Source organism: Nicotiana attenuata, chromosome 6 (assembly GCF_001879085.1).
Source record: "Nicotiana attenuata strain UT chromosome 6, NIATTr2, whole genome shotgun sequence".
In the NCBI taxonomy this organism is placed as follows: Eukaryota; Viridiplantae; Streptophyta; class Magnoliopsida; order Solanales; family Solanaceae; genus Nicotiana; species Nicotiana attenuata.
Window position 1 is genome coordinate 67,774,167 of NC_031994.1, and position 27,723 is coordinate 67,801,889.

At 37.3% G+C, this 27,723-nt stretch overlaps 2 protein-coding genes across 2 annotated transcripts; one reads left to right on the top strand and one right to left on the bottom strand.

Moving 5' to 3' along the window:
* Positions 9,500-12,732, top strand: LOC109227139 (nifU-like protein 2, chloroplastic). Its single transcript, XM_019392172.1, has 4 exons — positions 9,500-9,866; positions 9,962-10,049; positions 10,754-11,067; positions 12,195-12,732. Exons 1-4 carry the CDS (start codon positions 9,720-9,722, stop codon positions 12,384-12,386), a joined length of 741 nt encoding a protein of 246 aa, XP_019247717.1. The 5' UTR covers positions 9,500-9,719; the 3' UTR covers positions 12,387-12,732.
* On the bottom strand, positions 14,175-23,021 carry LOC109227140 (ribosome biogenesis protein BOP1 homolog). Its single transcript, XM_019392173.1, has 18 exons — positions 22,649-23,021; positions 21,928-21,996; positions 21,549-21,725; positions 20,702-20,856; positions 20,205-20,322; positions 20,000-20,101; positions 19,134-19,290; positions 18,886-18,994; positions 18,694-18,796; positions 18,435-18,585; positions 18,213-18,345; positions 18,029-18,132; positions 17,877-17,947; positions 17,713-17,773; positions 17,076-17,303; positions 16,909-16,993; positions 15,955-16,133; positions 14,175-14,942 (listed from the first exon to the last, which is right to left on the bottom strand). Exons 1-18 carry the CDS (start codon positions 22,853-22,855, stop codon positions 14,857-14,859), a joined length of 2,295 nt encoding a protein of 764 aa, XP_019247718.1. The 5' UTR covers positions 22,856-23,021; the 3' UTR covers positions 14,175-14,856.

Genomic DNA, 27,723 nt, shown 5'->3' on the forward strand with positions numbered 1-27,723 from the left:
GTAGTTAGTTTTATTTTTTAGGAGTAGGAGCTAGTGTGAGATGAATTGAATTGAAGCGATATTTCTTAACTTTATTATGCCTTGAGAATAGTGAGTCCTTTGGTTGTGACGCTTAGGCTCAGTTTTTTACTCTTGTATAAGGCCCTTAAATCATATGATCTTAAATTTGCTTAACTGCTTTGACTAGAGTGTCTTGATAAAAACCAATCCTGAATGAGTTATGTGCCATGTGTATGTAAGGTTTTGTGTTATTTTGTACGTGCATTTGATGTCTAGAACTTGCCCCGTGTGTTTGTAAAGCGAAATAATAGTTTTGTTCAGTCTTGAAAGTGATATAGGCGTTTCTTTGTTGAGCCAGATATGTATATTTTACCCGCCTAATTTTTATGTATCATAGTTAATCCCTTTGAGCATGTAATCATGTTTTGGCAACCACATTACAAGCCTCACCCATTTGTTTGAATTAACCATTTATTTGAACATTTTCACCTCTCATGAGCACTTGAATTGTTATGAACTTTGTAAAAGTTAAAGTGTGGGGTAGTTGGTTTGGCTTTTGAGTGGAACTAATGAAATAAGAAAAAAGGTGCACTGTGTTAAAAAAAGTAAGAGCCACTTGAATTGAAAAAAATAAAGAAAGAAAGAAAGAAAATAGTTGTATTGTTGTGAAAAAAAATATTCCTTGATAGGTGGTGGCTCTTGATGTAATTGTGGTTAAAGAAATATGGAGTTAATATACATTGAGGTGAAGGTGGAGTTTTGGTTTGACATAAGTATGGGCTTGAATGTTAAAGTATATGTATTAAAATGCTTAGGGAGGTATATTCACTTTTATATCCAAATGTATCCTACCCGACCCGTAGCCTACATTACAACCAAATAAAGTCCTACTTGATCCTAGACTGAATGAACTCGATCAGTAGAGTAGTACACTACAGGCAAGCCTATAGTGCATCTTTTGTGGCATATGAATGTTATTTCTGAGAGCGAGTGAATTCTTTCTATCTTGAGTTCCTAATTGTTCTTGAATTTTATTGTGTGTGTGGAATTACTATCTTTTGTATTGTGAGGTCACTTGATTCATGAAGGAAAGACAATGTCATTGACCTCCATGTTAGAGTAAGTAAGTGAGTTATGACTAATGCATGGTACTTGCGAGTCAAATCTTGATGTGAAGATGTTACACCCTTGTGCTTAGTCTATTTTAAAGATTATTGGTGTGATGAGTTAGGGGAATTGCTTTAAAAAGTTGTGTCTATAAGTGTAGTTTGATTGCTCAAGGACGAGTAATGTTTAATTGTGGGATATTTATGTGTGACTATAATTCCATAGTCTCGTACATTATTTGCCTTGCATTTTATATGCTTTAATGATAAATTACACTTTATTTGCGCGTAAAGGAGTCTATTTTATATGTAGGTGAAGTGAAGATGAAAGTAGAGCAAAAGGGATACATAAATATTGAAAGTGTGCTCGATAACAGTGAAAAAGGAGAGGCCAGGCAAAAGCCAGCTCAACCAGGCTTTAGCCTAGCGAGGCCAGCCAAAAGCCAGGCTGAACCAGGCTTTAGCCTGGCGAGGCCAGCCAAAGGCCAGGCTGAGGCTGGTGTTAGGCTGGCGACGCCAGGTCCAATCCAAATTTTGAAGACTTATTTTGTCTCGTGGTTTGACTAGGACTTGGCCTACACGTTTAGGTCTTTTCCTACACATATAAATAGACCTAAAAATACCACTTTTGAGAGGGAGAGATCGAGTTTGGATATAACTTAAGACCTAGGGAGAGCACGGAGGCGCCGTGAAGACCGGAGATTCGACCTAAGGAGGCAAGAACACACTAGGAGCAAGGTAGAGGATTCTTCTATGAGTTTTTCACTTCCTTCTTCCTATTTTCCATTATTGGTTATGAATTCTAAGGTTGTAGTTATGCATACTATTATGAATAGCTAATTTGTTATCTAGGTTTTTGATGGAACCTATTGGAGGATGATTTTCCTGTTACATTAATATAGATTTGTTATAGTATCTTCTCTATTTGTTCAACTACGTTATTATTGTGGTTGGTTGAAGAGCTCTCAATCGACTGTACTTATTTAGTGTGTATTACTCGGGAGAGAGTGCATATTTAGGTAGTTGTTGAATAACATCACTCCTAACGTATATAAGGGATCAATACGGAGGGTTTAAAGGTGGGATTAGGGATAATGAAACCTTGGTGCAATCCGAGTGAGTCGTACTTAATGACAACTAGCGTAATTCGGGAGAATATGTCTAGTAAATTGTGATAGTTACTCGGGAGAGAATTACAACACTCAAAGCGCTCATGATCGGTAGAGAAAACTTAGACAAATTTATAGGAAATGTAGCGGAAAGGATTCCGACAATAGGGAAAATCATAACTCTAGACCTCCTTAATCTTCTCTCAAATCCTTGTCCTTGTTAATTGATAGTTTTACTGCTTTCTAGTATTTATTAGTTAATTAGATAAAAATAAATCTTATAATTAGGAAATTATTTGGACTTGTATTTCTTAGCGATATTGAAAAACTGTAGCTAAGCTTTAGTTCTCTATGGGATTCGACTCCGGACTTGTAGACTAGATTATATTTGCAATGACCGCTTAGTCTTTTTTATAAGGCATAGTTGGGATTGATCAACCTCGCTCGAATCGACTCACATTTGACCTCGCTCGAATCGACTCACATTCGACCTCGTTCGAATCAACTACGAATCAACATTCAACCTCGGTCGAATCGACTCACATTCGACCTCGTTCGAATCAATTATGAGTCAACATTCGACCTCGCTTGAATCGACTCACATTCGACCTCGTTCGAATTAACTACGAGTCAACATTCGACCTCGCTTGAATCGACTCATTCAATCTCATTCGAATTAATTAACACATTCGACCTTGTTCGAATTAATTAAAGTGACATTCGACCTCGCTCGAATTAACTCACATTCAACCTTGTTTGAATTAATTAAAGTGACATTCGACCTTGCTCGAATTAACTCACATTCGACCTTGTTCAAATTAATTAAAGCGACATTTGACCTCAATCGAACTAACTCACATGCGACCTCGAAGGAATTAACTTGCAATCGACTACGTTCAAATTAGCATGTCAGTCTCGGCCATGGCCGAAATCAAAATCAACACGACTAAAAGCGACCATAACGTTAGAAACACGACCAAGCAATTCAAAGACGAACAAGCAAGACAATACTTCATACTTCGAAAATAAAAAACATATCCTTTACAAGGGCTAAAGAGACGCCTACAAAATTACGAAAAAAAAAAAGAGAAGAAAGAAATTAAGAGAACGCGGAACGACCTGACCGGTATTATTCACCACCCGGCCCAACAACACCATCTCCGCCATCGCCTTGAGGATAATCCTCTTCGTACCAAGAATCCTGCTCGAGCTCATCCAATTCTTCATCCTCCTCGCCGGTCCCCGATCCCCAAAGTAGCTGGGTCATAACCACAAGCAATCCTAGTTGCTCGCGCCTTGACACGAGCATCCTCAAAGTCGGCCTCAAGAACCTTACCCGCCGTCATCAAGTTCTTAAGAATGTCCAGTTAAGCCTCGGCGTGGATCCACATCTCGTATAAGTGCCGCAGAACGTCGCGAAAAGCAGAAGTATGAGTGGAGGACGGTCGGGCCAACAGTCGCACCTTCTCGGCCTCAAGAGCTACAACATGATCACTAAGGCTTGAAACCTCTCTCTCGAGCCCACCAATTCGCTCATCAAGCCGTGTCTCCCTGAGCACGGTCGTTTCCGCTTCACTCGCCCTTTCATATCTAAGGATGCGGATGGCCTACTCCAGTGCCGCCACCTTCGCCAAAGCCGTCGTCCTAACCTCTTCGGCTCTCTCTAACTCTGCCGCCTTTCCAGTCAACACATCACTCAAGTCATTGGCCCTGATCGAACTCTGCTCAAGCTCCACCCGCATGGATGTTACTTGAGATTGAAGATCGACGCACTCAGCCGCAACCCCCTTGCTCACCTTGAGCTCACCGTCCTTGGCCCTAAGCGCTCCCCCAAGCTCTCTACATCTGCTGATGACTCTCACGAGCTCATCGTCCTTCTGCTTCAGCTCGTCCTTGAGAGACTGGAATTTACTATCCGCGCCGAATCGGCGGCACAACTCACGATGCTTGGCACAGTACTCTTTATACTTAGACTCCATCCTTTTGAACAAAGCCATCTTCTTCTCGTGCGGGAGCATTCAGTCTCCAAAATGAGGTTCTAATGAACAGGTAAAAGGCAAAGTCACCAAAAACACACACTGGAAAAGACAGGAAAAAAGGGTACGAAAACCCGAAAACTTAACCTCAAAGCCATTTGGGATATGCCTAACGACAGATCGGCATCCTTGAATGTCTGTAAGGTCCTGCTCTCAGCGCCAGTACAAAGAGGAAGCAAAGAAGGAACTACTGTTACACCCCAAGTTTTCATACGTGAGAGTACGTCGTAAGTCATTGATGTAAGCTCGAAAATGAGATTATATTTGGAAGCAAATAAACTAAGTTAATCATGTTACCTTGGAGGTTACAAATATTTAAGATCATGAATAACAAGTACCAAAAGGGTTGGAAAGCTTAGTCGCTAAACGAATTGAAGAAAATAAGTTTCGTCAAAAATCGACAAGTTTGGAATGTTATAACATATTCTTTTGGGGTGAGACTAGGGTGATTAACATGATGAGGAGGTTAATTTATGAGTTATTGTAGTCGTATGATAGTCGTGTGTTATGTTTTTAAGTCAAACGAGTTATGGAACAAAAGTTAGCAAAGATCATCACAAGTTGCATTTATAATGTGCTGAAATTTAGGTCAAATGTAGATGCACTTTTCTCCCAATATGCTTGGCATAAATGGATGATCTACATATCAAATTGAAGATCTACGAGTCTAGTTTCCAACGCATTAAACCATTCGTCAATACGACATCGGAGTAGAGAGATATTCGCATTTTCGCGAGACCGCGCAAGCAGCTCCCAATGGGACCCACTTAGGCGGTGGTCGACCTACTTCACTTTATAAACGATTTGGACGCCTATTTTTCACTTATTTTCAACTCAACTTCGTCTCCAAACTTCTCCTAACCCTTCTAAACAGATTCCACAAGTGTTTGAAGTGATTCCAAAGTGATTACACCATATCTCAACATCAAAACTTAGCTCTAGTGAAGAACAACACCTCTTTGAGGTTGTGTTGTCATTGAGGATTGTTGTGGGCTGTATTTGGATGAAATTCCAAGTTGTTGCTGCTGTCTAAGGTAAGTATAACAGCCAACTAATTGTGATTAAGCTTGCTTGTATGTTGGTTAAGTTGTTAGGATGATAAACTACAAGATAGTACTTGGATTAGCTTAAGTTACTTCTATGGTGTTGTATTGCTATTGAGGGTTGTTGTGAGCTGAATATAACTTGGATTTCGACTTGAAGTTACTATAGGAGTTGTGTTTATTGTCTTCTTGCATGTGCTTAAGGTTATCTTGATGTTGATTAAGTTAAATGGATGGAGTAGACATCAACTAGTGAATAAAGCTACTAATTGAAGATAGTTGGAGTTGAGGATTGTTTCCTTTGTTATAAATATATGGTATAAGGATGGAATCATTGATGAATGACTTCATTATCATGTTAATGATACTGTTAAATTAATGTAAGAAGTCTATAAGGGGTGATATGGGTTATACGGATTCCAATCGGAGCTTGCCGCTCGTCGTGAAGTAGTTGTGACTTGTTGTTGTTATATGGTGTCTTGTTATTGATATTTATAGGTTGCTGGACTTCCCTGGCTGTTGTTGTTGGTATATGGTATTGGAGGAGGCCCTTGTTACAAGGGAGATGCTGCCCGAATTTACGTAGACGAGCTACTAGCTTAAGTTACAGACTTAGCCTTTGCTCAACACTGATTTTGAATCTCCTTATGCTATGATAGATCGAGTTGACTTGTTTGAAGAGTTGCTTAGAAGGTATTAAGGACTCAACATGTTTAAGGTATGTTAAGGCTCTTCCTTCATTCTTTTGGCATGATCTAAAGTGAAACGAACATAAACGATACGCTATTTCATAATGAATCTACTCCTAGCAACTAAGGTTGTCCATGTTATTCTTTCCTTACAAAGTTATTCCAAGAAAGTATATATGATCCTTGAGTCCTAGTGAAGTTCATATTGATGGTATGATGTCCATAATGTTAATCGATGGTGCAATGACCTTATGTCACTCCAAAAGGTTTAGAACGTGACTCCATGAGTCCAGCATGCATTATATATGTATCTACTTTACTCTACCGAGCCGCGCTATAGTCGGCCGGGTATGGCACCTATTGTGCAACCACTGATCAGTTGGGTTTACCGAGCTCCACGTGGCCGGGTACGATTCTACCGAGCCTTATGATGGCCGGGTACGTTTTTACCGAGTCCTCTTTGAGGCCGGGTATGATATGATGATGATGATGCCCACAGAGGCGTATGTTTTTAAAAGTTTATGTATATATATGTATTATGCATTTCATGTCAGTAGTCCCCAGAGGCACTCAGATGTTACAGGTTGTATCTCCTCTATCTCTCTTTACGTTACTGATCTTGTTTATGCTTTCTTGCCTTACATACTCGGTACTTTATTCGTACTGACGTCCCTTTTGCCTGGGGACGCTGCGTTTCATGCCCGCAGGTCCCGATAGACAGGTTGACATTCCTCCTAGTAGGCTATCAGCTCAGCGAAGGTGTTGGTGTACTCCACTTGCTCCGGAGTTGCCTATTTGGTCAGTATGCTTTGGATATGTATTGATTGGTATGGCGGGGCCCTGTCCCGACCTTTATGATTTTATGTACTCTTAGAGGCTTGTAGACAGATGTCAGGTGTATGGATACTTGTATGGCCTTGTCGGCCTATCTCTTGAGTTTACAAATGGTCATGTCGGCCTTATAGGCCCGTATATCACATGTATAAGTTTGTATATCATGTTCGGTCATCATATGTTGAGTATTCCATTATGTTTTATTCTTGTTATCTCATGACATGTTTTCTATCTTATTTACCCCTGATAGTATGATAAGAAAGATATGTTACGTTGGTACTCGGTTGAGTAAGGCACCGGGTGCCCGTCGCGGTCCTTCGGTTTGGGTCGTGACAACTACGCTCTTTGTGTTCGTCAACAAGTTGTAGCCTAGGGGAATGACGATAGCAAGAGTAGATCCTTCTGTTCTCACCTCTACCCAAGTCAGCCCCTCATCAAACATCCGTATCTCTTCGGGGTCGACGTCGGAACCGGACTTATCACCATCTACGACCATATTTTCCCCCCTCTCTTCGGCAGGTGAAGGTACGTCAACGCGCTTTGATGTTGACGGATCACTCCTTGGAATGACCTCAGCTGCCTCTGATCGCCCACTCCTTCTACGGCGACCCTTAATCGAGGATGCAAAATGCTGCCACATTAATTTCAAAATGAAAGGAGCACGGGAAACAATGTAACATATTGAGAACATGCGCCATAATGACGCATGATGTTATGACGTCATTTCAAACTGACATAACGGCCAAATGTGGATCTCGAAGCGCCACGTCGTCACCACACCGTAAAAACGTTACTACTCGACCTACATGCCCAAATTTCTCAAATTGCAACAAGCGAAGTCCACCCACCGAGCTCGTCCAAAAAATTTCGACATGCGGAGGGACTAACTGTATGGGTCAGAATCTAACTAAGGGAACCTGGCACAAGGATAAGTTACTAAGAGGCGATTAGGCCGAGGTCGTACACAAGATTAAAGGAACTTACTAGCGAGCTGTTAATCGGGGCCGAGGTCGAATGTTCAATTTTGCAAATAACGGCTAGTTCTGTAATAAGATATTTAGGAGAATATTCCATTGGATATCCTCTGTACCTGTACTTTAGGTTAGGTTGGAGGCATGTCTCATATAAATAGAAAGGTAGAAAGAAGAAAGGGACATGTAATATTCTATATGATAAGAGAACTCTCTTGAAAAGTTGACTCTCAAGAATAATACAAACATTATTTTTCCAAAGAGATTCGATTTGTTGTTTATTCCACATTTCCCGCATCAGATCCGAGAAAGCTTCCTTTATTCCCATATTCATTTGTCTTACATTATTCTCAGAAAGAGGAATCATTCACTTCATTCAATATTGGGTGAATCATTCTCTCTATTTACATCTAGTGTCATTTAATATATTTATTGCTTATCATTATTCTTCTCTCATTTATGATCATATCGTTTAATGTATATTGCATTAAATCTGTTTTAACTAACACCCACACTATCCTCGTAAACACATTTTCGGATCTAGAAGTTATTATCTTTAACTAGAATTTACCTGTTATCTACTTATATAATATTGGTTAAACCAAAGGTTCCATACTTTTTGGTCAAACAAGTTTTTTATTGATTTTGGAAGCATTATGATTTTGAAATTAACTACTTTATAAATAATCTCAAATTTTTATTTATAAATAATGACCAGCACTTTGGGAAGAAAAACGTGTTCGCTAAAAAGGCCGGATATACGAATGGGGTGCTGTCAATTAAGCATCCTCAGCAGCTCGGCTAGCCTAGGATATGTTGAAATTCTATTATTATATGAATTTTTGTTAACTTCGAATATAATTAACTTTATTGATTTTTTTATAACAGGAGTGTATACAGCTTAAATCATTTCGATAATAATAAACTCCATGTACTTGTTTAGAGATTACTGCCGGGAATTGGAAATAGTAGTATATATCCAGAAATTAGCATTTTAATCGAGCAAATTAATGCATGTGGAGCAGCGGTGATGGAAGCCATAATGTTGACTTAAAAAGCGCGCACACACAAAAAGATGCAATTTAAAAGAAAATGAAAAAATTGCAACTATAATTGTAATGTAATGTTTATAGCGATGACAACTGAAAAATAAAGATTCAAAACGACAATATAAATCAGCAATAGGGTGGAATCTTTAAGCATCTCATATATGAGTAACTTCATCAATATTCCTCTTTGATATATATTGAATAATTTTGCATTTGCTTTAATATAGACGTATTTTATTTAGTTTTCCGATAACAAGTTTAAAATTTTAATTAGCACCATAAGAAACACTACCAACCACAAAAAAATTGGAATAACACATTAAGAAAGCTCAATGCCCAAATCATTTACAACCAAATTGATTTGCTCCGGGTATGGTTAATCAAAAATTAGAAGGACGAGTATAAAACTTTTGTTTTTCAAATATTGAAATACTTATTTATGAGAATGTAATAATTTCTATTCCGATGCTAACTAAAACAAGAGTTGGAAAATAATGAAATTTATATAGACAAATAAAAAATATTACGCTTACATTTTCAGAAAAATAAAGTACTCACAAAGAAGGGGGGGGGGGGGGCACGACCATTTTTCTTTTAAGAAAAGAAAAAATTAATAAATTAATGATATTCACGCAATTATAAAATTCAGAGCAAGACAAAAACGGATTGACACACCCAAATAAGAAATCAATTTCCGGTCCACTAAAAAGGAGAAAAGGAAAAACAAGACAGGAAGTGAGAAACTCAAGAGAAAGCAATCAAACTGGATTTTTGTGAAAATTCACAACAAAAAGAAAATCAATCATCAGTTTGATTATATACTTTTTCAGTTGCTGAATTTGAGTTTGTTGATTGAAGTTTTTTTAATAAAGATAAAAAGAGATGCAATCAGCTATGCTATTGAATCCTCCATCTACCTGTTCTTCATACCCTTCTAGAAGCTTCCAAACCCTAGAATCTTCATCTTCCTCATGCTCTCCTTCTTCTTCTACCACCACTCTCTTTCTTCCGCCTCCTCCTCTTCTCAAGGTATGCCCTTTTTTTGCTTCTTATTGTAAATCTGTTGTTTTACTGTCAATTTCTGTCCTTTTCGATTCTCTTAATTATCTGCTTTTGTTTTGCAGATTTCCGGCTTCTTTGGAACTCGATTTTCCGTGTTGACGAGGCGTAATGCTTCATCGCGTGCCGTCCGTAGTGCTTCACGGCAGCAAGGTGTGATTTCTGTTTCCGTTTACCTTGTCGTTTTCTGTATTTGTATTACCTTAATGAATACAATTTTTTTATTTAGGAATTTCATAACAAGTGTCAAATTGATTTAGCTTTAATCAAATAATTTGGTACATATTTAGTCATCGCGTTACCTTTTTTTAGTCGGGAATTGTGCTTAAATCAGTTTTGTGATAAGAACCAGCTCCAAAAAGAACTACATTTATTTAGCGAATTTGGTTTATTTTATTTTATTGAAAATTATTAGCTTGTACTCGAGTCAAATCATACGGGGCCCTGTTGAGCTTGTTACCTCTTTTAATCGGAATTTTTTCTTAAATCAGTTATATGGTCAGAACCAATACGTTAAAAGATTTTAGCTTTTGTATTTGGCAAATAACCAACTGTTATATTATTGAAATCGATTAGTTTGTAATGAATTTTCCGATAATCACTTATTTAGATTATCAGAAAAGTCTCGGAAATCAAAAGGCCCTAAAGTTATCTTTTCTATTTGATATGCAGATAGGATAGCAAGGGTTCCTTATTAGCTTTGCTTGTTGGTTTTTAAGCTTAGATCGCAATGCTTCTGTTCTTAGTTCGATGACATACATACTAAGTGCTGTCGGTAGTAGTTTCCGCCTTGCTAATAAATATTTATCGGCTTTATGTTGAATCTGAAATGATTTGCTTGTTGGCTCTTGGTGCAGTTGTAAAAGCTGTTGCAACTCCAAATTCAGCAGTAGAAGAGTTACCACTTACTGCAGAAAACATTGAGAGTGTGCTGGATGAAATTCGACCATATCTGATTGCAGATGGAGGAAATGTTGCATTGCACAAAATTGATGGCAATGTTGTTAAGCTAAAACTACAAGGAGCTTGTGGCTCCTGTCCAAGTTCTGTCACGACGATGAAATTGGGAATTGAGCGTCGGTTGATGGAAAAGATCCCAGAAATTGTTGCTGTTGAAGCAGTACCAGATGAAGAAACTGGCCTTGAGCTTAACGAAGAAAACATAGAGAAGGTAGATGCTTCTCTCTGTTATTTATATGTTGCACATACAACTGGTACAGTCCTTCCAAAACTGTAAACTTGAACTAGATGATCTTCAACACATTGTGGACAAATTAAGTCATGTCCTAAATTACTTCGTCCGTTCGTCGTCATCCAAAGAGATATTGGATTCTATGGTTTCTCAACCAGTTAAGTTAGTTGTCATGCATAGGTACGTAGCCCATAAGAAAAACAGGCCATTTTACTTTCAAAGTTGGTTGAACCAGCTAAATTCCGTTCCTTGATAGGCTGACCATGTACTTGAGTCTACTGTATTAGTGCCAAGACCTGACCATACTACTCCATGGTTAGTCTAGGGCTGCTGCATAAGATTGATTGTGTTCATTTTTCATTAATTTGGCCACAGAAGCCTTCACCCGAACATGCAGCTACCTTTTTTCCTCTATTAGACTTGAAGTTTGGTTTATATCCATACAACTTGAAAAACTTATCAATACTGTGCCAGTCTTTTTGCAATAACTGCAAGTCAACAATGGCATTTGTTATTAGTGACTCTCTAACATGAAATCCAGCGTTGAAAGAGGCATTGCTTCAGGCTGACCCAGTCATGAATCGAATAGTAGGTTGTATTTCCATTTACTTCTCGTCCTGAATGAACAGTGGAAGGCAGATGTGACATGATTAAATTGTTGCTTCTGACTCCAATATAAGATTTATCCAGACACACAAGTAACTGCATGTCATTTATTTTGTTCGAGATGCTTAAGATTAGGTATTCTTTAATTCTGCATGTCATTTATTTTGTTCGAGATGCTTAAGATTAGGTATTCTTTAATTCTGCATGATTTTCATTGATATATTTGGATGATGGAGTTGCCCGTGGGGCTTTGATGTAGTGGTAAGAGCGCAACACATGATGTTTGGGTAGGCGCATGTCACGGGTTCAAAGCTGCCACAGTCAAAGACCTGGTATTTATGGCATCTTCATGTTCACGTGTCATCTTAGATTCATTTTCATTGCTCACATTTTCAGTAGCTCTGATCAATATAGAAAATGTGTGTTCAATTGCTATGCTTGTTTTTTTGTTTTTTCCTGCAGATCTTCCTGCTTTATTGATTTTTATTTATAACTATTAGGTTCTTGAAGAGATAAGGCCGTATCTCGTTGGGGCAGCTGGTGGCAGTTTGGAACTTGTGGCAATTGAGGAGCCAATAGTTAAAGTTCGAATCACAGGTCCTGCAGCTGGTGTAATGACTGTTCGTGTGGCTGTAACTCAGAAACTGAGGGAAAAGATCCCAGCAATTGCGGCAGTTCAACTCTTACAGTAGAAGTGTTTGCACAACTCTCTTTTAGTGGTGCGTCTGTGTCATAAGCAGACTAAGTAGGAGCATGATTAGCTCAGTTAGCGTGAAGCCTTCATCATATGCTGCCTATGTACCAAAAAAGGAAATAGTAAGCTCTACTTTGTACAGTTGCGCTGCATTTAATTTTTCAGTCTATATATTCTATATTGTAATATTTGGATAGGGCACCCCGGAGAGGGAATTGCAATACCCAGTTTGTGGATCAAGATGACCCTGACGATTTGAGATGTTCAAACACGGAATGCCTAGGATTTTGGGATCCGAACAACAATTTAGATAATCAAAAGAGAGGTGAATTTATATTTGATGATTCGATCCTTCCTCAGCAATAGAACTGAAAGAATACTCCTATTACACGTATCGTGAGCCATAACTACATGACCATAACTAACTTGGCTAACCTTCACATTTCCCAGTGATATATACCAGTTATATATGTGAGCTTACGTGCGCTTTGGCTCTTTGCAATTTTATCACTTAGGGTATGTTTGGTATAGAGGAAAATGTTCTCTTGGAAAACAAGTAGTAATCTTATTCATTTTTTGGTGTTTCGTACGCAAATTAAGGAAAATAACGTTCTCAAGAGTATTCATAAATAATTTAGATACAATAAACATGAAGTCATAAACTTTTCGAACCCGCAAATTTTATAAACTTTCAAACCGCTAAATTTTCGAGACTGCGAACTTTCGAACCCGTAAATTTTGTAGTTTCTAAATCGTAAACTTCCGAACTCATATCTTTTTTCCGGGAGGGGTGTGTGTGTGTGGGGGGGGGGGGTAGGGGAGGAGGGGAGGGGGTGGGGGTGTGCAGAAAAACGAAAAACAGAATTTTGAAATTAACAAAAAAAAAAAATTGTGCGGGGGTGGGGTGGGAGGTGGGGGGGGGGGGGGGAGTGGTGCAGAAAAACGAAAAAACAGAAATTTAAAAATTACAAACAAAAAAAAGTAAAAAAAAAATTGTGCAAGGTGGGGGCATGTGGTGGTGGGGTTTGGTGGGGTGAGGCTGGGTGGTCCAGAAAAACGAAAAAAACAAAAATTTAAAATTATAAAAAAGAAAAAATTGCGGGGTTGGGGAGTGGCGGAAAAAAATTTGAAATTTGAAAAAAAAAAAGCCTTTTTAGAGAGGGGGATGAGGTGGGTAGGCATGGAGCGGGGTTGGGTGGGTGGGTTGGGAGTGTGCAGTGGATTGGTGAGAGTTGGGAAGGTTTTGGAAAATATTTTCTCCTCTTGATATGGAAAATATTTTCCTCCAATTTCATAATAAAAATATTTTCCAAAATATTTAATCCAGCCAAACATAAAAAAAGTTAAAAAATATTTTTTTCGTACCAAACACACCCTTACTACTTCGCCCTTTTTGCCGGTTTTTGTTATGTTAGGGGCGGTGGGCATCTTGTAGTGTTAGGTATATCAGACTTATTTTTTGATTGGTTGGGAAGGTTGTGAAACTGCGATGACTTTAATGTGAATTTTGGGAGTGGTGTCTTCTTAGACTTCCATACTTTAGTAAAATAGGCCTGAGCTCACTATATATTTTCATGTGTTTTGCGTAGACTATGCAAAACCTTGACTGTTTAAGCTAAAGATCTCATCCCTCTAATAACCTGAGCTCTTGGATAAATCAAATGGTCACCAACAAATATATATATTTTTTAAAAAGGTTCAACCACCACCAAGAGTAATAGTTTGGATAATGTTTATATGTACATAGTGCAAATACCAAAAGATATTCAAAATACCAGCACTAAAATTTGGAAAGTATATCACCATCTTGAACTGTTAAAAAGAGTTAGTTCATTATTCTAGCCAAACAGGTTAGAAAATGTCCAACAAAACACCAACTACTATTTTAGAAGAGGTAATCACCAAAAAGTTTCACTGTATCAGGTCAAAAAACATTCCAAAAACGGCCAACAGTGGAGATGACTCTTAAGATCCACTGTAATTTCCAATAGTACCGAAATAGCATCTCTTCCATGCATAAATGACAAGTACAAGATAACAAAAATGTGAATATGTGATAACTCAGCTTAAAGTATAGAATAATGGGGCTCTGTTGTGCTCTCACTACTTCGTCAAGATGCCCCATAAGCTCTAGAGAAAATGATGATACGAAAATAACTTGGACCAAGTTCTTCTCTCATTAGAAAGCCTGCTAAGGGGAATCTGTATCGAAACACACCCACACAAGAGAGGTGACCACCATGATCATACGAACAAAACAGTGCCAAATTCTGTAGTCTCTATATGTGGAATCATTGTTCCCACTCCTACCTGAGAAAGAACAAGAGATGGCTTGAGATGCTCCTAATAAACCTTTAACCTCCCTTCACCCAAGCAGGCAACTCCCCAAATTTCCTCACAGCAATGTATACAGTGCAATGTCTGTCATGCTCTTCTCAGATTAACAAATCCACTTTGGAGTAATCTTCTTAATGACAATAGAGCTTGATCACAGAGTCAGCACCTGCAGTAAACAACCATGGTTGCCTAGGATGGAACTTGCAGTCCATGACACCTGAAGACAGTTGCAATCAAGAAATGTTAACAAAGTGGTAGCATGTGTTTGAGACCACTACCATCAACATAATAAGCCATCTATATGAATGAAATCCACTTTTTCTTTGGTATAGCTGCATTTGAGATAAACTGAAGACTCAAGACCCAACTAGCATTGGCTAATAATGAGCCATCTATTTGGCTTTGCTTTACAAATGATATTGAAATTAGATCTGCATATCTTGCAATTATCACATATTAGTTTCAGAACTTGCAAAACTTGGGGATCCTAAAATTTTGTCGATCCCATCAACTCTAGTGGATAAAGCCATCTGGCATATTTCGAGATTAGATTAAGAACTTGCTAAACAACTTGGAGATCCTTGAATTAAAATCTCGACCCCATCAACTTAGGTGAATTTAGCCATCTGGCATATTTTCAAGCTTAAATCTCGACCTCGTCATCTTAAAGTGAATTTAGCCATGTGTTTCCATCTGACCCAACTAGTACAGGTAAAATTGGTTTTGCTTTACAGATGATATTGAAATTAGATCTGCCTATCTGGCAATTTTCATCACAGATTAATTTAACTTCCAAAACACCTTGGGAATCCTTTAATTTAAATCTCAACTCCATCAACCTTAAGAGAAATTTAGCCATCTGGCGTATTTCCTCCGAAATACCAGGATGTCCATGGTTGAGTTGTACCATTCTGTTGCTAGTTGTCTTATTCTGTATCAACATTAGCTGTTTCTCTAGATGCCTCTATGGCCTTAGTGCAAAATAATTTACCTCAAAAGGGCCCTCTTGTCTGATGTTAAGCTCCTACCAGACAAAAGTTCCTAATACACTATTATATTGACAAACATATCGTATCAAAATGCATTTGAGGATAAATAAAACCTAAAGAGCACTAACTGCTGCAGCTTCATCAGATTAACACTTCTTTCTTCCAGTGTAAGATGGGATGGCGATTGGGGACTAAACTAGAATCGTCATATGATGAAAGGAAAGGGTAATAAGGTCATACCTCTTCCATTTTCACTGGCATGACCACGAAGAATCTCCAGAGGTACAATCAACGGATTCTGGTTTAGATCTGAATAAACCATGCCATGGAAAACGTATGCAGTACAATCATCAGAAGACGAAGCAAACAAAGGATAGGAGCGATGAAAGGCCACTTTGTTGATGTCCTTCGAATGGCAACTGTAACATGGAACAACCTCCATATAAGGGCAGTTATGGACCAACTAGAGCAATGAATGAATAGACTAACCAATCACATTTGCAGAGAACTAGAGAAGAACAAGTGAATATTTTCAATATAACACATCTAATGCCTGCAACTTCCTTTTATTTTAATGACCGAGAAATCCGGGGCCAATCCTTAGGATCAACCGCAGCTTCCGAAACTCGGAGATAACTGCCCTGCCCTTCTCCACTTAAATATCAGCCTTAGTTTGCATGGCGCAGGGCTCGAACCTGTGACCTAAGTCACAAGTCTCTTAATCTTTTCACTTGAACTAAGCCCTGGAGGCATCTAATGCTTGCAACTTAACTCAAACAAGATCCTACCCCCAAGCATATCAGATTAAGATAGCAGAAACGCAAATTATGTGCACCAATTAACATGCGTCAGGACAAAACACAAATAGGCAAACATTAGTTCACTAGACTGATTTCATAAAAGCAACATTAGATACGTCCAGAACTTTCAAAATAATCAATTGCAAGTACATACTTGAGAACTCTGTAAGGTTGAGATGAAAGGTAAATGTCAAACAACCACACACCAAATTAGCATAACGGCAAAACTGTGTGTTGCTGTGTGCACAATTAACATGTGTCAGGCTGTCAGCACAAAACTTGTATGCACAATAGGCGCATGCTTTAATTCACCAGACACAGTACATAAGAAAACCAATAAGATACGTCCAGAAGAGCTTTTCAAAATTTAAAAATATCAATTGCAAGGACATACTTGAGAACTCTGTACGGTTGAGATGAAAGGTCCATGTCAAACCAGCACAGTTTTCCATCTCTACTCCCTACAATAAGATTGTCACCTGCACACATAGTTTAAAAAGCTTATTAACAAGTTGAGTACCGCAACTAACAGTCAGGATTATCAAAAGAGCGTCCACCTACCACCAGGATGAATAGCAATAGACGAGACTTCACGAACACCAGTCTCTAGCTTCTTCATGAGCTTTTGATTCAAGAGATCATAAACACGAATATTTTTCTTCGTCGAAATAAAGAAGGCAGAGCGAGAAGGATGGAAAGCAGTTGAAACTGGAAGTCCATGAAGCTTGAATGGTATTCTTTGAGTCTGTTTCTTTGAGAGCAGGTGAATCAAAACTGCTTTTGATTGGCGTAGATAAGAGTCAAGGAATGACATCAATCAACCAACTACAGTCTCAAAGTTTCACGTTAATGAGGCAATAAACACACAAACACCATCCCACCCTGATCTTTCTGTTTCCACATCTCTTCTATTCCAAACAAACAGAACAGTTTACTTTAAGAAATGAAAGAAGACAGCCCTCACAGATATGCTAAGGATGATTTGCCAAAACATTAACAAGGCATGCAAGTTAGTACCACCACTAGAACTTACAAATTCATATAGCACTAACAGAGCATGCTTTATTTTTCACATCAGATGACTAAAAAGTTTAGTTTTTATCAGACAGTGCAACACATCAAGACATGGGCTGGGGTGGTGAAGACTGGAATTCAAGTTAGAAGATCAGGACAATAATGTAAATCAGATGAAGGATATCAGAGGGCATAAGAGTTGAGAAATAGTCGCCCTTCCGATGCCACTCAACTGAAGAAACAGTCTGCATAGACAAAAACATTTGAGCTACACAGGAGGATTTCATAGTAATCATCACTTTAATACCTGAGCCATCACAAAGATCCAATGGGGAACACGAAAGGTACCTTAAAGTGCTTCAACCTGATTCCTCCATTCTTATCATCTTGAACCCAATTCACATTGGTTTTATCATGATCTAAGCAAAACAATTAAGAGTTAGGCAACATAATGAGTAATGAACCTCAAACAAATTTCGGCTTCTTCAAATGAAACTGACCAGAGTCATCTGCTGATGGTATTTCAACACTCAAAAGCTCTTCGAGACTATTCTGTTCTTCTGCATTGCCTAGTCCACTGTTCAAAATATATACATCTTCCCCCCTGCAATATTTATGTGATAGCAATTTAAGATCTGTACCAATGTTATCTACAATAATCATAAGCTCCAGTTAACCACTTACATACAGACTGCCAATATAGGACGTTCAGGCATAGGATTCCACGAAACATGCCGGACGGATTCCCCCAGCTCCCAGATCCTTATACACCTTCCAGTTTCAACCTCCCAAATGCGCACTGTCCCATCACTTGAACCTTCACATGTACGAATCAAAAATACCTAAGCACTTCAATCACAGTATTTACCACAAAGATGCATAATATTCCAGGACTAAAGACCATACCAGAAGCAATCCACTGCCCAGTAGAGTCTGTAGAAATTGACACAACTGGACCTTTATGACCTTTGTACTCCAGATAACACGACGTTGGATAAGGTCTGAGATCCTTCCTACTTGGCAACTTGGGCTTTAAAGACTCGGGATCAATATTAATCTGCAAAATAAAGAGAGATTAATTGCAGAAGAGACCAGGTGATAGTCTGACCCAGATAAACAATAGCAAGACAAAATGAAGGGAGAAGGGATCAAATCATTCACGTACACGTTTTTTCCGAACTCTTGCACATAAATAAAGATCCATACAGCGTTCAAAATTTTCCTTGACAGCTTTCTCATATGCTGGAACATTTCTCAGCGATGTGAACCTAAAGCAGTGACAAGCTTAGCATGAAGATATTAAAAAATATAACAGCTGTACAGAGTACACTATAAAACAATCAAATAAACCTAATACCGTTTTGGGATAAACTTTGGTCGGTCTTCCTCAAACATAAGCTGATATGAGTTGAGATCCTCTTGTGTAGGAATATATTCTAAAGAAGGGTTATAAGACTCATCATGACCTGAAAATAGGCCAGTTTTTTAGATATGCAGATAGGCAGTAAACTTTCTCCCAAAAAGGGAAAACACCAAAAAGATCCTACATCACAGGAAAGATAATATACACAATCGTCATCAAGAAAAGATGGTCAGGTTGCATACCAGGCAATTTCGGTTTTGGAGCAGGAATATATGCCAACCCCTGTCTATCTATTGCAGTGGAATCATCTCCCCATAAGAGATAGGCACTTGGCTCTTCCTTTGGCTTTTCGTCAAACTTTATAAGTCCCTTTCGAATCGCTCGCACATACTGGACAACCTGTAAGTTAAAAAGACACCACAGATCGTGAAAACCACAAACAAATATCAATCACAAAAATACACCATGTATGCGAAAACCTAGAATGTCATTCTCAAGTTTACAGGGAATTACTTCTACTTTTGTGTAACCATATATGCCCTCATTTGGGGCTTTCGGGCAAGGACGTAACAAAATTAGCATTTAGCTTTTGATATGTAAAAGTTAGCATCAATCTTGAGAGAATTGGACTATAAGAACTGGAATTAAGAGAAGAGAACAAGAGGAACACTAGACAATAATATTTCTAAGAATATTTGCAAAATAGTATATCTGCTAGTACACATGATTGCATGCACTGCATTACTGTAACACTTGATTCGAGCAAAAAACGAGAAAGCAATCAACTAATCAGTGACTTTGATATTCTCCCGAAAGTCAGTTTTTACAAATGCATCTGAACAACTAGATTCTTATAAGTGATATATTAAGCAAACAAACCAACATGTACACTATATCAAGACAGGGACGAGTTAAATCAGAAAAGTAGAAACAGATTCTTCCAATAGCATCAGTGTAATATCCACAAAAGATACCTAGTCAATGATTGGAGAAAAGAACAAACTACATAAGCTAGTTATCGTGAAAAAGCAGATTATACACTTCCAACATTACTCCAGACCAGAGAGCAAATAAAGCAGAAATAAAAGGAAGTCTCAAAAGACCTTACCTTTTTACTCTCCCATTTTGAAGGGATAAAACGTCTCTTTGGTTCTGGTGCACTAGAAAGAGGATGCTTCGAATCATCCCAGGAAAACCAGTCAACATAGGGCTGCAGAACAGAGAGACAAAATAATAGTACGAGTTAGATAAAGGCAAGAATAAGTATCCCTCCTAGACACTCCAGTGCAAAATGGTAATTCCAGAGCACGAACCGCATATGGGTCAAAATCAGCATGAGGTGCCTTTCCTTTCAGCAATCTTTTGACCAGCTTAACTTCATCTTTCGTGAGCTCAACCTCTTCATCATTATATTCATCATAAATTCTACGCCTGAATTCAACATACAGAAAAATGAAAAAACACCAAAACAAAATGGATCTGCAGATTACAAGACTAGAGAAAAAGAGACTTAGCTATGTAACATAACACGAAGAGTGAAGCACATAGAGGAAATGGAACCTTCTTGATGAGGTGCTAATTTGGTTGCCCTTTTCTTGTGAGTTATTACACATTAAATAGCCGGGTACAAACTTACAAACTATGGTGAATAACGAAAGAGGGGACATGAACTATTAACATTCCAAAAGGAGGATCATACTAGTCTGACACACAATGCTTAGGTGATTATCAACAAAGCATGCAGTATTAAACACTCACTTTTATGAATAATTTCTTTTGTAAGGACTCCTATTAACAATTATTAACTAACCAATTCTTCGAATCATCAACACTGGCAAGAAATGAATCCAGTTTGTTTTGTCTCTCTTTTTTCTTGATCTTCTTCCCTGCAAGGTCATATCCAATATGTTCCTCGTCTTTGTACCACTCCAATGGAACATCTCCAACTGTATTACGAGGAGCAACCTGACAGGACAAAAGCTAATTGAATAGAAAGACACAATCTACAAAAAGTAAGCAGAAACATCAGAGACGAAGGTATCCTTGGACCACCCACGCATGAAAGAACTGGACAGCATGTAGCATCATCTTTTAAGTTCCAACAGGGTATTATTTTATCATTTGGAGTTTGGACACCAACACAGTGGTTTTAAAAGCCAAAAGCATAAAAACCGACAAGGTCCATGGCGTTTGAAGCTAAAAGCGAGAAGTGAAGTTCATATTTCTTTGAAGTGAAGCAGATAAGTTATAAAATCAAAAATTAACTAGCAATTATAATAACTAAGTTTAGCAACCAATTTACAATAATGATGGTAATAATCAAACTCGAAGTTGAGATTCAACAATCGACCATTTCTTATTATGATCACTTTGCCTGTCATTATTTGAAAAACACACTTTTTTGAAGCTCATGGTTCCACCCACGAATCGATAACGATAACGGATAACCGATAACCCCTCGATGTTCATCGTTTCTTCGCTTTAAGCGATGAACTGATGGCTTTTAATGGCACTGTTTGGGCAAGTAATAAATAATAAAGAGAAAAGGAAAAAGGAACGTGTACATGTAAATTGATAAAATAGTACTAGATTCACCGATACTGCTATTGTTTGACTCTTTCCGTTTCTTAGTCCAAAAAGAAAAATCAAAAGCAGACCTCATCTTCGGATGAATCACTTTCTTCAACTACTGTGCGGGAGTCATCGCTTCCAGCATCATCATCATCTTTCCCATGTTCAACATCATCTCTACCACTGCCACTTGCACCATTACCACTGACATTGTCACTTTTGGCATCAAAAGAATCTTCGCCATCACTTGATACAAAAACATCCTGGAACAATAGCATAATATTGCCACTCGTAAATTAAGCAGCAAACCTTTTGAAAAATCATAGCGTAAGTATAAAACATCTTTGATTAGTAAAAATTGAAGCATAAAACAAAGTTCCAGTTAATTGCAATCCTATGAATGAGAACGCATGTATGCCAGCTTATCTTACACCAACCTAACAAAAAGTGGAAATTACCATGTACCTCTTCCCCAGATAGATGACTATCTTCTGATCCAGATTCACTTAGTGATCCATCATCATCAGAGAAAACCTGAAACCATCATGCACAGCATTCAAACTCGGAATCATCAATTTCTCCGAATTAATTAAGAACAAATCTTTAGATATATTAGGGGAATAATGTGGTTGTCTCAATTACCAACACAAGGCCTACTTGCTATTCAAAAATAGGTTAATTAAGCCCTGATGCTGAAAGACCAAGCCAATTCTTACCATTATACTACAAAAGCTAATCGCAGCCTTTGAAACTCAGGGATAATCCCCCCCCCCCCTCTAACAACCACACATCTATCCTTCTCCGCTATAAATACTAGGATCGAACATGTGACCTAAGTCACAATCTCACCCTTTGCCACTTGAACTAAGCTCTGCCGTGCTTACCATTATATTACAACTTAATGAAGGGTATTTTCAACAATTAGGAAAAAGGATGCCAACCCATATTTTTAGAAGAGTCGAAGCTTTTTTAAGTCAAATTTGCTAACTAAATTTAGGTATCAGGAGCTTAACCCAATGCTTAGAGTCATGCTACAACGAAGCTTTGAGGCATTTTCAATCATCAAGGAGAAGAAGAAAAAAGAAGCAATCCACTATTGCTATGATAAAAATTGAATCTTTTTACGTTAAACGTACACCGAAAATAGTTAGCTTTGATTTCTTAAATAGTGATTTGGAATTATTACCTCGTCATCAGCGTCAGAGACAACAGGAGATTCTACGGAATTTTCTTCTTCTTCTGCTGCTGCTGCTTCTTCTTCTTCTTCTTCTTCTTCTTTGCTTGTTTCTACCGTCTCTTCAATTTTCTGCTTTTCCAATAAGTTATCTGTTTCTTCTTTCTTTACACCTTTCTGCAGTTTTTTCTGAAGGCTACTCTTCTTTGGAACCTTCATCTCTGTTACAGTATCTCGAGAAGAAGCAGAGGAGTTATGGAGCAAAGGGTTTTAAGAGGGAGGTGATAAAGAGAAGAAGGCTAGGGTTTTAGAGCCGAGGCGGGGAATTTCCGGTAATAGATTATTTCTTTTCGTTGAATTGGACCCTGTATTTCTATACCTCTCAAATGGGTCCTCTGACTTATTAACAGTGAATTGCGTTTTAAGTCCTTTCTCTTGGGATATCCAAAGCAAACTAATAATTGGCACGTACAAAGGTTTCTCTGCGTGATCGATTGGCTCCGTGGAGCAAGGGACATTCCCTTAATTTTATAAATTTCAATAAGTTTAGTTTTTAACCTTCAGATTATCTAAATTAACATGTAAAAACTCGAAAATCATGTAAAAATATGTAACCTTTCCTCGTATCACGATCGCCTAATGCGTTTTGCGAGCTATTATATAGTGAGCAGATTATCCAATACACACCCTAAAATTATTGGGGGCATGACCCTTTCTTTTCTGCTACGCCTATCCATCCGTCAGATTGACATCCAGCCGGGTGAGCGATAGCGGCTCCTGTTTACTTTGCATCTATATCCGCTTTTTATGCCATATTTTAACCTGTGCCCGCTTTGCAAAAAAAATTGCAAGCGTACCTGCTTTTTCACATAACTTCAGCATGCGGGGCTGAAGTAGCAAAGGCAATCACACAAAACTTCAGCATTTTAGTAGCCGGGCCTGAAGTTCAGCTCTAGAGCTGAAGTTTTTGTTTTGTAACTCGCGAACTTCAGCTTTGGAGCTGAAGTTTTATTTTATAAGTTTTTGTTTAGTAACCGGAAACTTCAGCTGAAGTTTGCCAGTTATAAAATAAAAACTTTAGCTCTAGAGCTGAAGTTTTATTTTATAAGTTTTTGTTTAGTAACCGGGAAACTTCCAGTTATAAAATAAAAACTTCAGCTCTAGAGCTGAAGTTTTTTTACCACCTATTAATATTACATACTAGAGCTGAAGTTTTTTTACCACCTATTAATATTACATACTAGAGCTGAAGTTTTAGAAATTCATAATCTAATGTTGACAATGCTTCTGCCATTGTTGCATATGAGGCCAAGACTAGGCTGAAGAGAAACAATGCAGTACCCAGTAAAACATTTGTATTGGCGTGCTCTTGACTTCTGTTCAATTACTATTGATGGAAGTTCGGGCAATGATATTCTTCAGAGACTACATATTGTGGTAAAAGAAAAAGAAGAGTTGCAGCAACTTGAGATTGAACTACGGGCTCATCTCATTGTAAGATCAGAGATTATGGAAATACGGAATAGTTTTGCTTGACAACTCAGTTTCAGAAGAAGAAGAAAACGAAGGAGGAGAAGAAGAAGAAGAAAGAGGCTGAAATTATTTAAGAAGTGGGTACAAGTTAAAAGTTTTTAAAAAAATGGGTATAGGTTAAATGGGGGTGACCAAATAGGGCGCCCCGTGCAATTTTTACAGATTAATGATTAGAGTTGTCAAAATGGGCTAGCCCAGCCCAACCCAGCCTAAGCCTAGTGGGCTTTTAAATTTGGTAGGCTCGGGGGGCCGGCCCTCCATCTATATGGGCCTTAAAAAGACCAGCCAGCCCAGCCCTAAGAGGGCCGCGGACTAGGGCGGGCCGGCCCTTCAATTTTTTAGAAAAAATATTTTTTCGAATTTTTAGATATTTTTTCGTGACATAATCTCTTAATCATATGAACGACTTCTGTTTATTTAGAGTGTACAAGAATCTTAATATTTGACAAGTAATCTCGTAATTGAAATACAAATTCTCTATATCTCTAGCTCTTCTTTTTTTAACGTTACATGAATATTTTTTTAGTACTTTTCTTTCACTTTCCTTAGGTTCAGGAATTGCATCAATAAGTTTATATGTTAAGGTTTTTAAATTTAGGTTTGACATTATTTGTTGATTTCATCATTATAGTCCATAAATTTTTAAAATTCATGAAATTTGCTAGTGTTGTCAATTTTCTCTAGGTATTAAAACTTAACATTTTTTTATGCTGAAAAGCAATTTAATAATTAATAATAATTAAAGTAACCAAACTGATTATTGGCCACTTAAAGTAATATTTTCTTTTGAAAAAATTTATTATTGGCCAATTAAAACTTTCCTAGTTCATTGTTAGTTAAGCAAAAGAAAAACTAATCTTGTCATATTACAGGTATGTCAAAAATATAAATTCTAGTTGATATGCAAGGGTAAATGAGCAATCTAAGATTGGAAAATGGGATTATAATTAATATTTTTTACTTTTTTAAATATTTAAATTTGAATTTAATTAATTTTTGGCCCGCGGGCCATCCCAAGCCCAGCCTCGGTCAAGCCTCAAGGGCCAGCAGGCTGACTTGGGCCGGGCTTATAAGCCTCAATTTTAAATGGGCTAAAAAATTACAACCCAGCCCTACCCAAGTAGCGGACTAGGTTGGGCTGGCCTCACGGGCCAAGCCCATTTTGACGGCTTTATTAATGATCGCGGGTTTCCCTGAAAATTTTCCCAAAAAAAAACTAGTAAAAAATAAAAAGATTTTCTCCTTTCACCGTTTAAATTAAAATTGGAGAATCAAGAATTTACTGAATTCTAAAAAAAATGCTACAACTTATAAACAAAATTGTATAGTTAAGTGTTAAGTACAATTAAAGCTATCATAAAATAAGACTTGAGTGACTTCGTCATTGTTCATGCATGAAAAAATAAACTCAAAGTTACTCTTACATAAGAGTAGAAGATACAAAACTACCATTCCACTATGGCCTAAATTTGCCACTTGAGTAGTATTTTGCTTTTTGGTGAAACTTATTACTGATTCTATTTACCAAATTTGTACAAAGATTAGGCGTAACATTTGTTCCCTTATTAACAGGACTTGATTAGCACTTAAAACACCACTAGTTCAAGCTATTTACCATTTTGAAACAAGAATTCACCGAACAATCAATGCGTATTCATAATTTCACATTTTAAGGATGATGTTTAACTTTTACTTTTAAATACAAAATGCAAAAAGAAAAGATAATGATTTGAACTAGTGCTTTGAAAGAAAATTTCGAGCACAATAAGAGATACAGGAGATTATTAATCTTCAATGTAAGAGACTGCAACGTGGTAGAAAACCCAATGTTCTTAGTCGAAGCTAAAAATGGATGCTTAAAGGCAACTATGACCTTGGAGATTTTGGAGAGACTAGGTTTCGATGCAGGTATTGTAGAAGAAACGATGTTACTCAATATTTACAGATAAAAACTATAAAACATAAACCAAACAGCCACCTTCATTCGTAGCTGGTCACAAGAAAGAAACAAAACCACCATAAAGAGGTAGGGGTGTACATGGATCGGGTTGGTTCGGTTTTTATTAAAACCAAACCAAATCAACTATATCGGGTTGGATTGGTTCGGTTTTGTCGGATTTTTTTGTTTTTTCGGGTTTTTTTTGTTATGTGAATATTATTTCAATCTTACTTTGTTAAATTTTTTATAAGTAAATATATGTTTAGTAAAAATTAAAAAACTTGACAAACATATGATCTATTTAAATATTTTTACGGTAGCATTTTGTTAATAACACAGGATAGTTATTTTTTTAGTCCTCTTACAATAATTTTTCGTTGATGTATACTTATAAGGTTAAACGAATTTAATAATTAAACATAAAAATCAACATGATACCTAATTAATGATAAGTTCTATTTTATTTTAGATTATCAAAATACCACTTCAAATTTGAAAAAGATATAAGAATTTAATAAATCTTGATATATGAACAAGGAAGAACAAAGAAATTGACGCATTTCAGTAACACTTGATAAGAAAGTGATCATATAACCCATTATTTAAGGTTAGTAAAAATGGAGTACCTCATATTCTATTAAATATTACATTCCATAAGAGAATCGCAAATATTTCTAGAATTTTTGTAAAGAAAATTCTATATAAAGTCTTAAAAGTATATATAAAAATTATATATTTATATGTCGGTTTGGTTCGGGTTTTTTTACTCAATACCAAACTAAATCAAACCAAACCTAGTCGGATTTTTTAATCGGTTTGGTTTGACTTTTCGATTTGGTGCGGTTTTCCGGTTCGGTTTGTACACCCCTATAAAGAGGTATAATAGCCTGTTTGGCCAAGCTTTTTTTTGGCAATTGAGTTGTTTGGCCAAGCTTTTGGAAGGAAAAAAAGTGATTTTGAGGAAAAGCAGAAGTAGTTTTTGAGAAGAAGAAAAAAGTAACTTCTCTCCGAAAGCACTTTTCTGAGAAACACTTTTGAGAAAAATACACTTAGAAGCAGTTTTCAAAAGCTTGGTCAAACAATAATTACTGCTCAAAAGTGCTTTTTAAATTAATTAGCCAAACACAAATTGTTTCTCACCAAAAACACTTTTTTTAAAAGTACTTTTGAGAAAAGCACTTCTCAAAATAAGCTGATTTTAGAAGCTTGGCCAAACGGGCTATAAGAAAACAAAAAGTATGCAAATAAAAGAAGACTCTTTTGGTTAATTGGTTGGATTTGCAAGTGTTCTTATGATATACTTGGAGGGCAAAGAGAGATCATCAGATAAAGATAGAAATAGTATTGGGTTTTGGTGTATCTTTCCCATAGACTGGAAAGTGATTTCATGCTCCTGCTATCGAAAGAAGAATGACTCAATCTCCTCCATTCTTATCCGAAATTAGAATGAAAAATAAGAAAGAAGAGGGAAGACCATCGCGTACCCAAACCTATCTTATTGACCCAAACCTACATCGGGAATCATTAAGTTCTAATACCATAATAAACTAAATATTATTTATAAAAAAGAAGACATACATACGTAAAAGTTAAATGCGTCGAGTAAAGCAGCTCT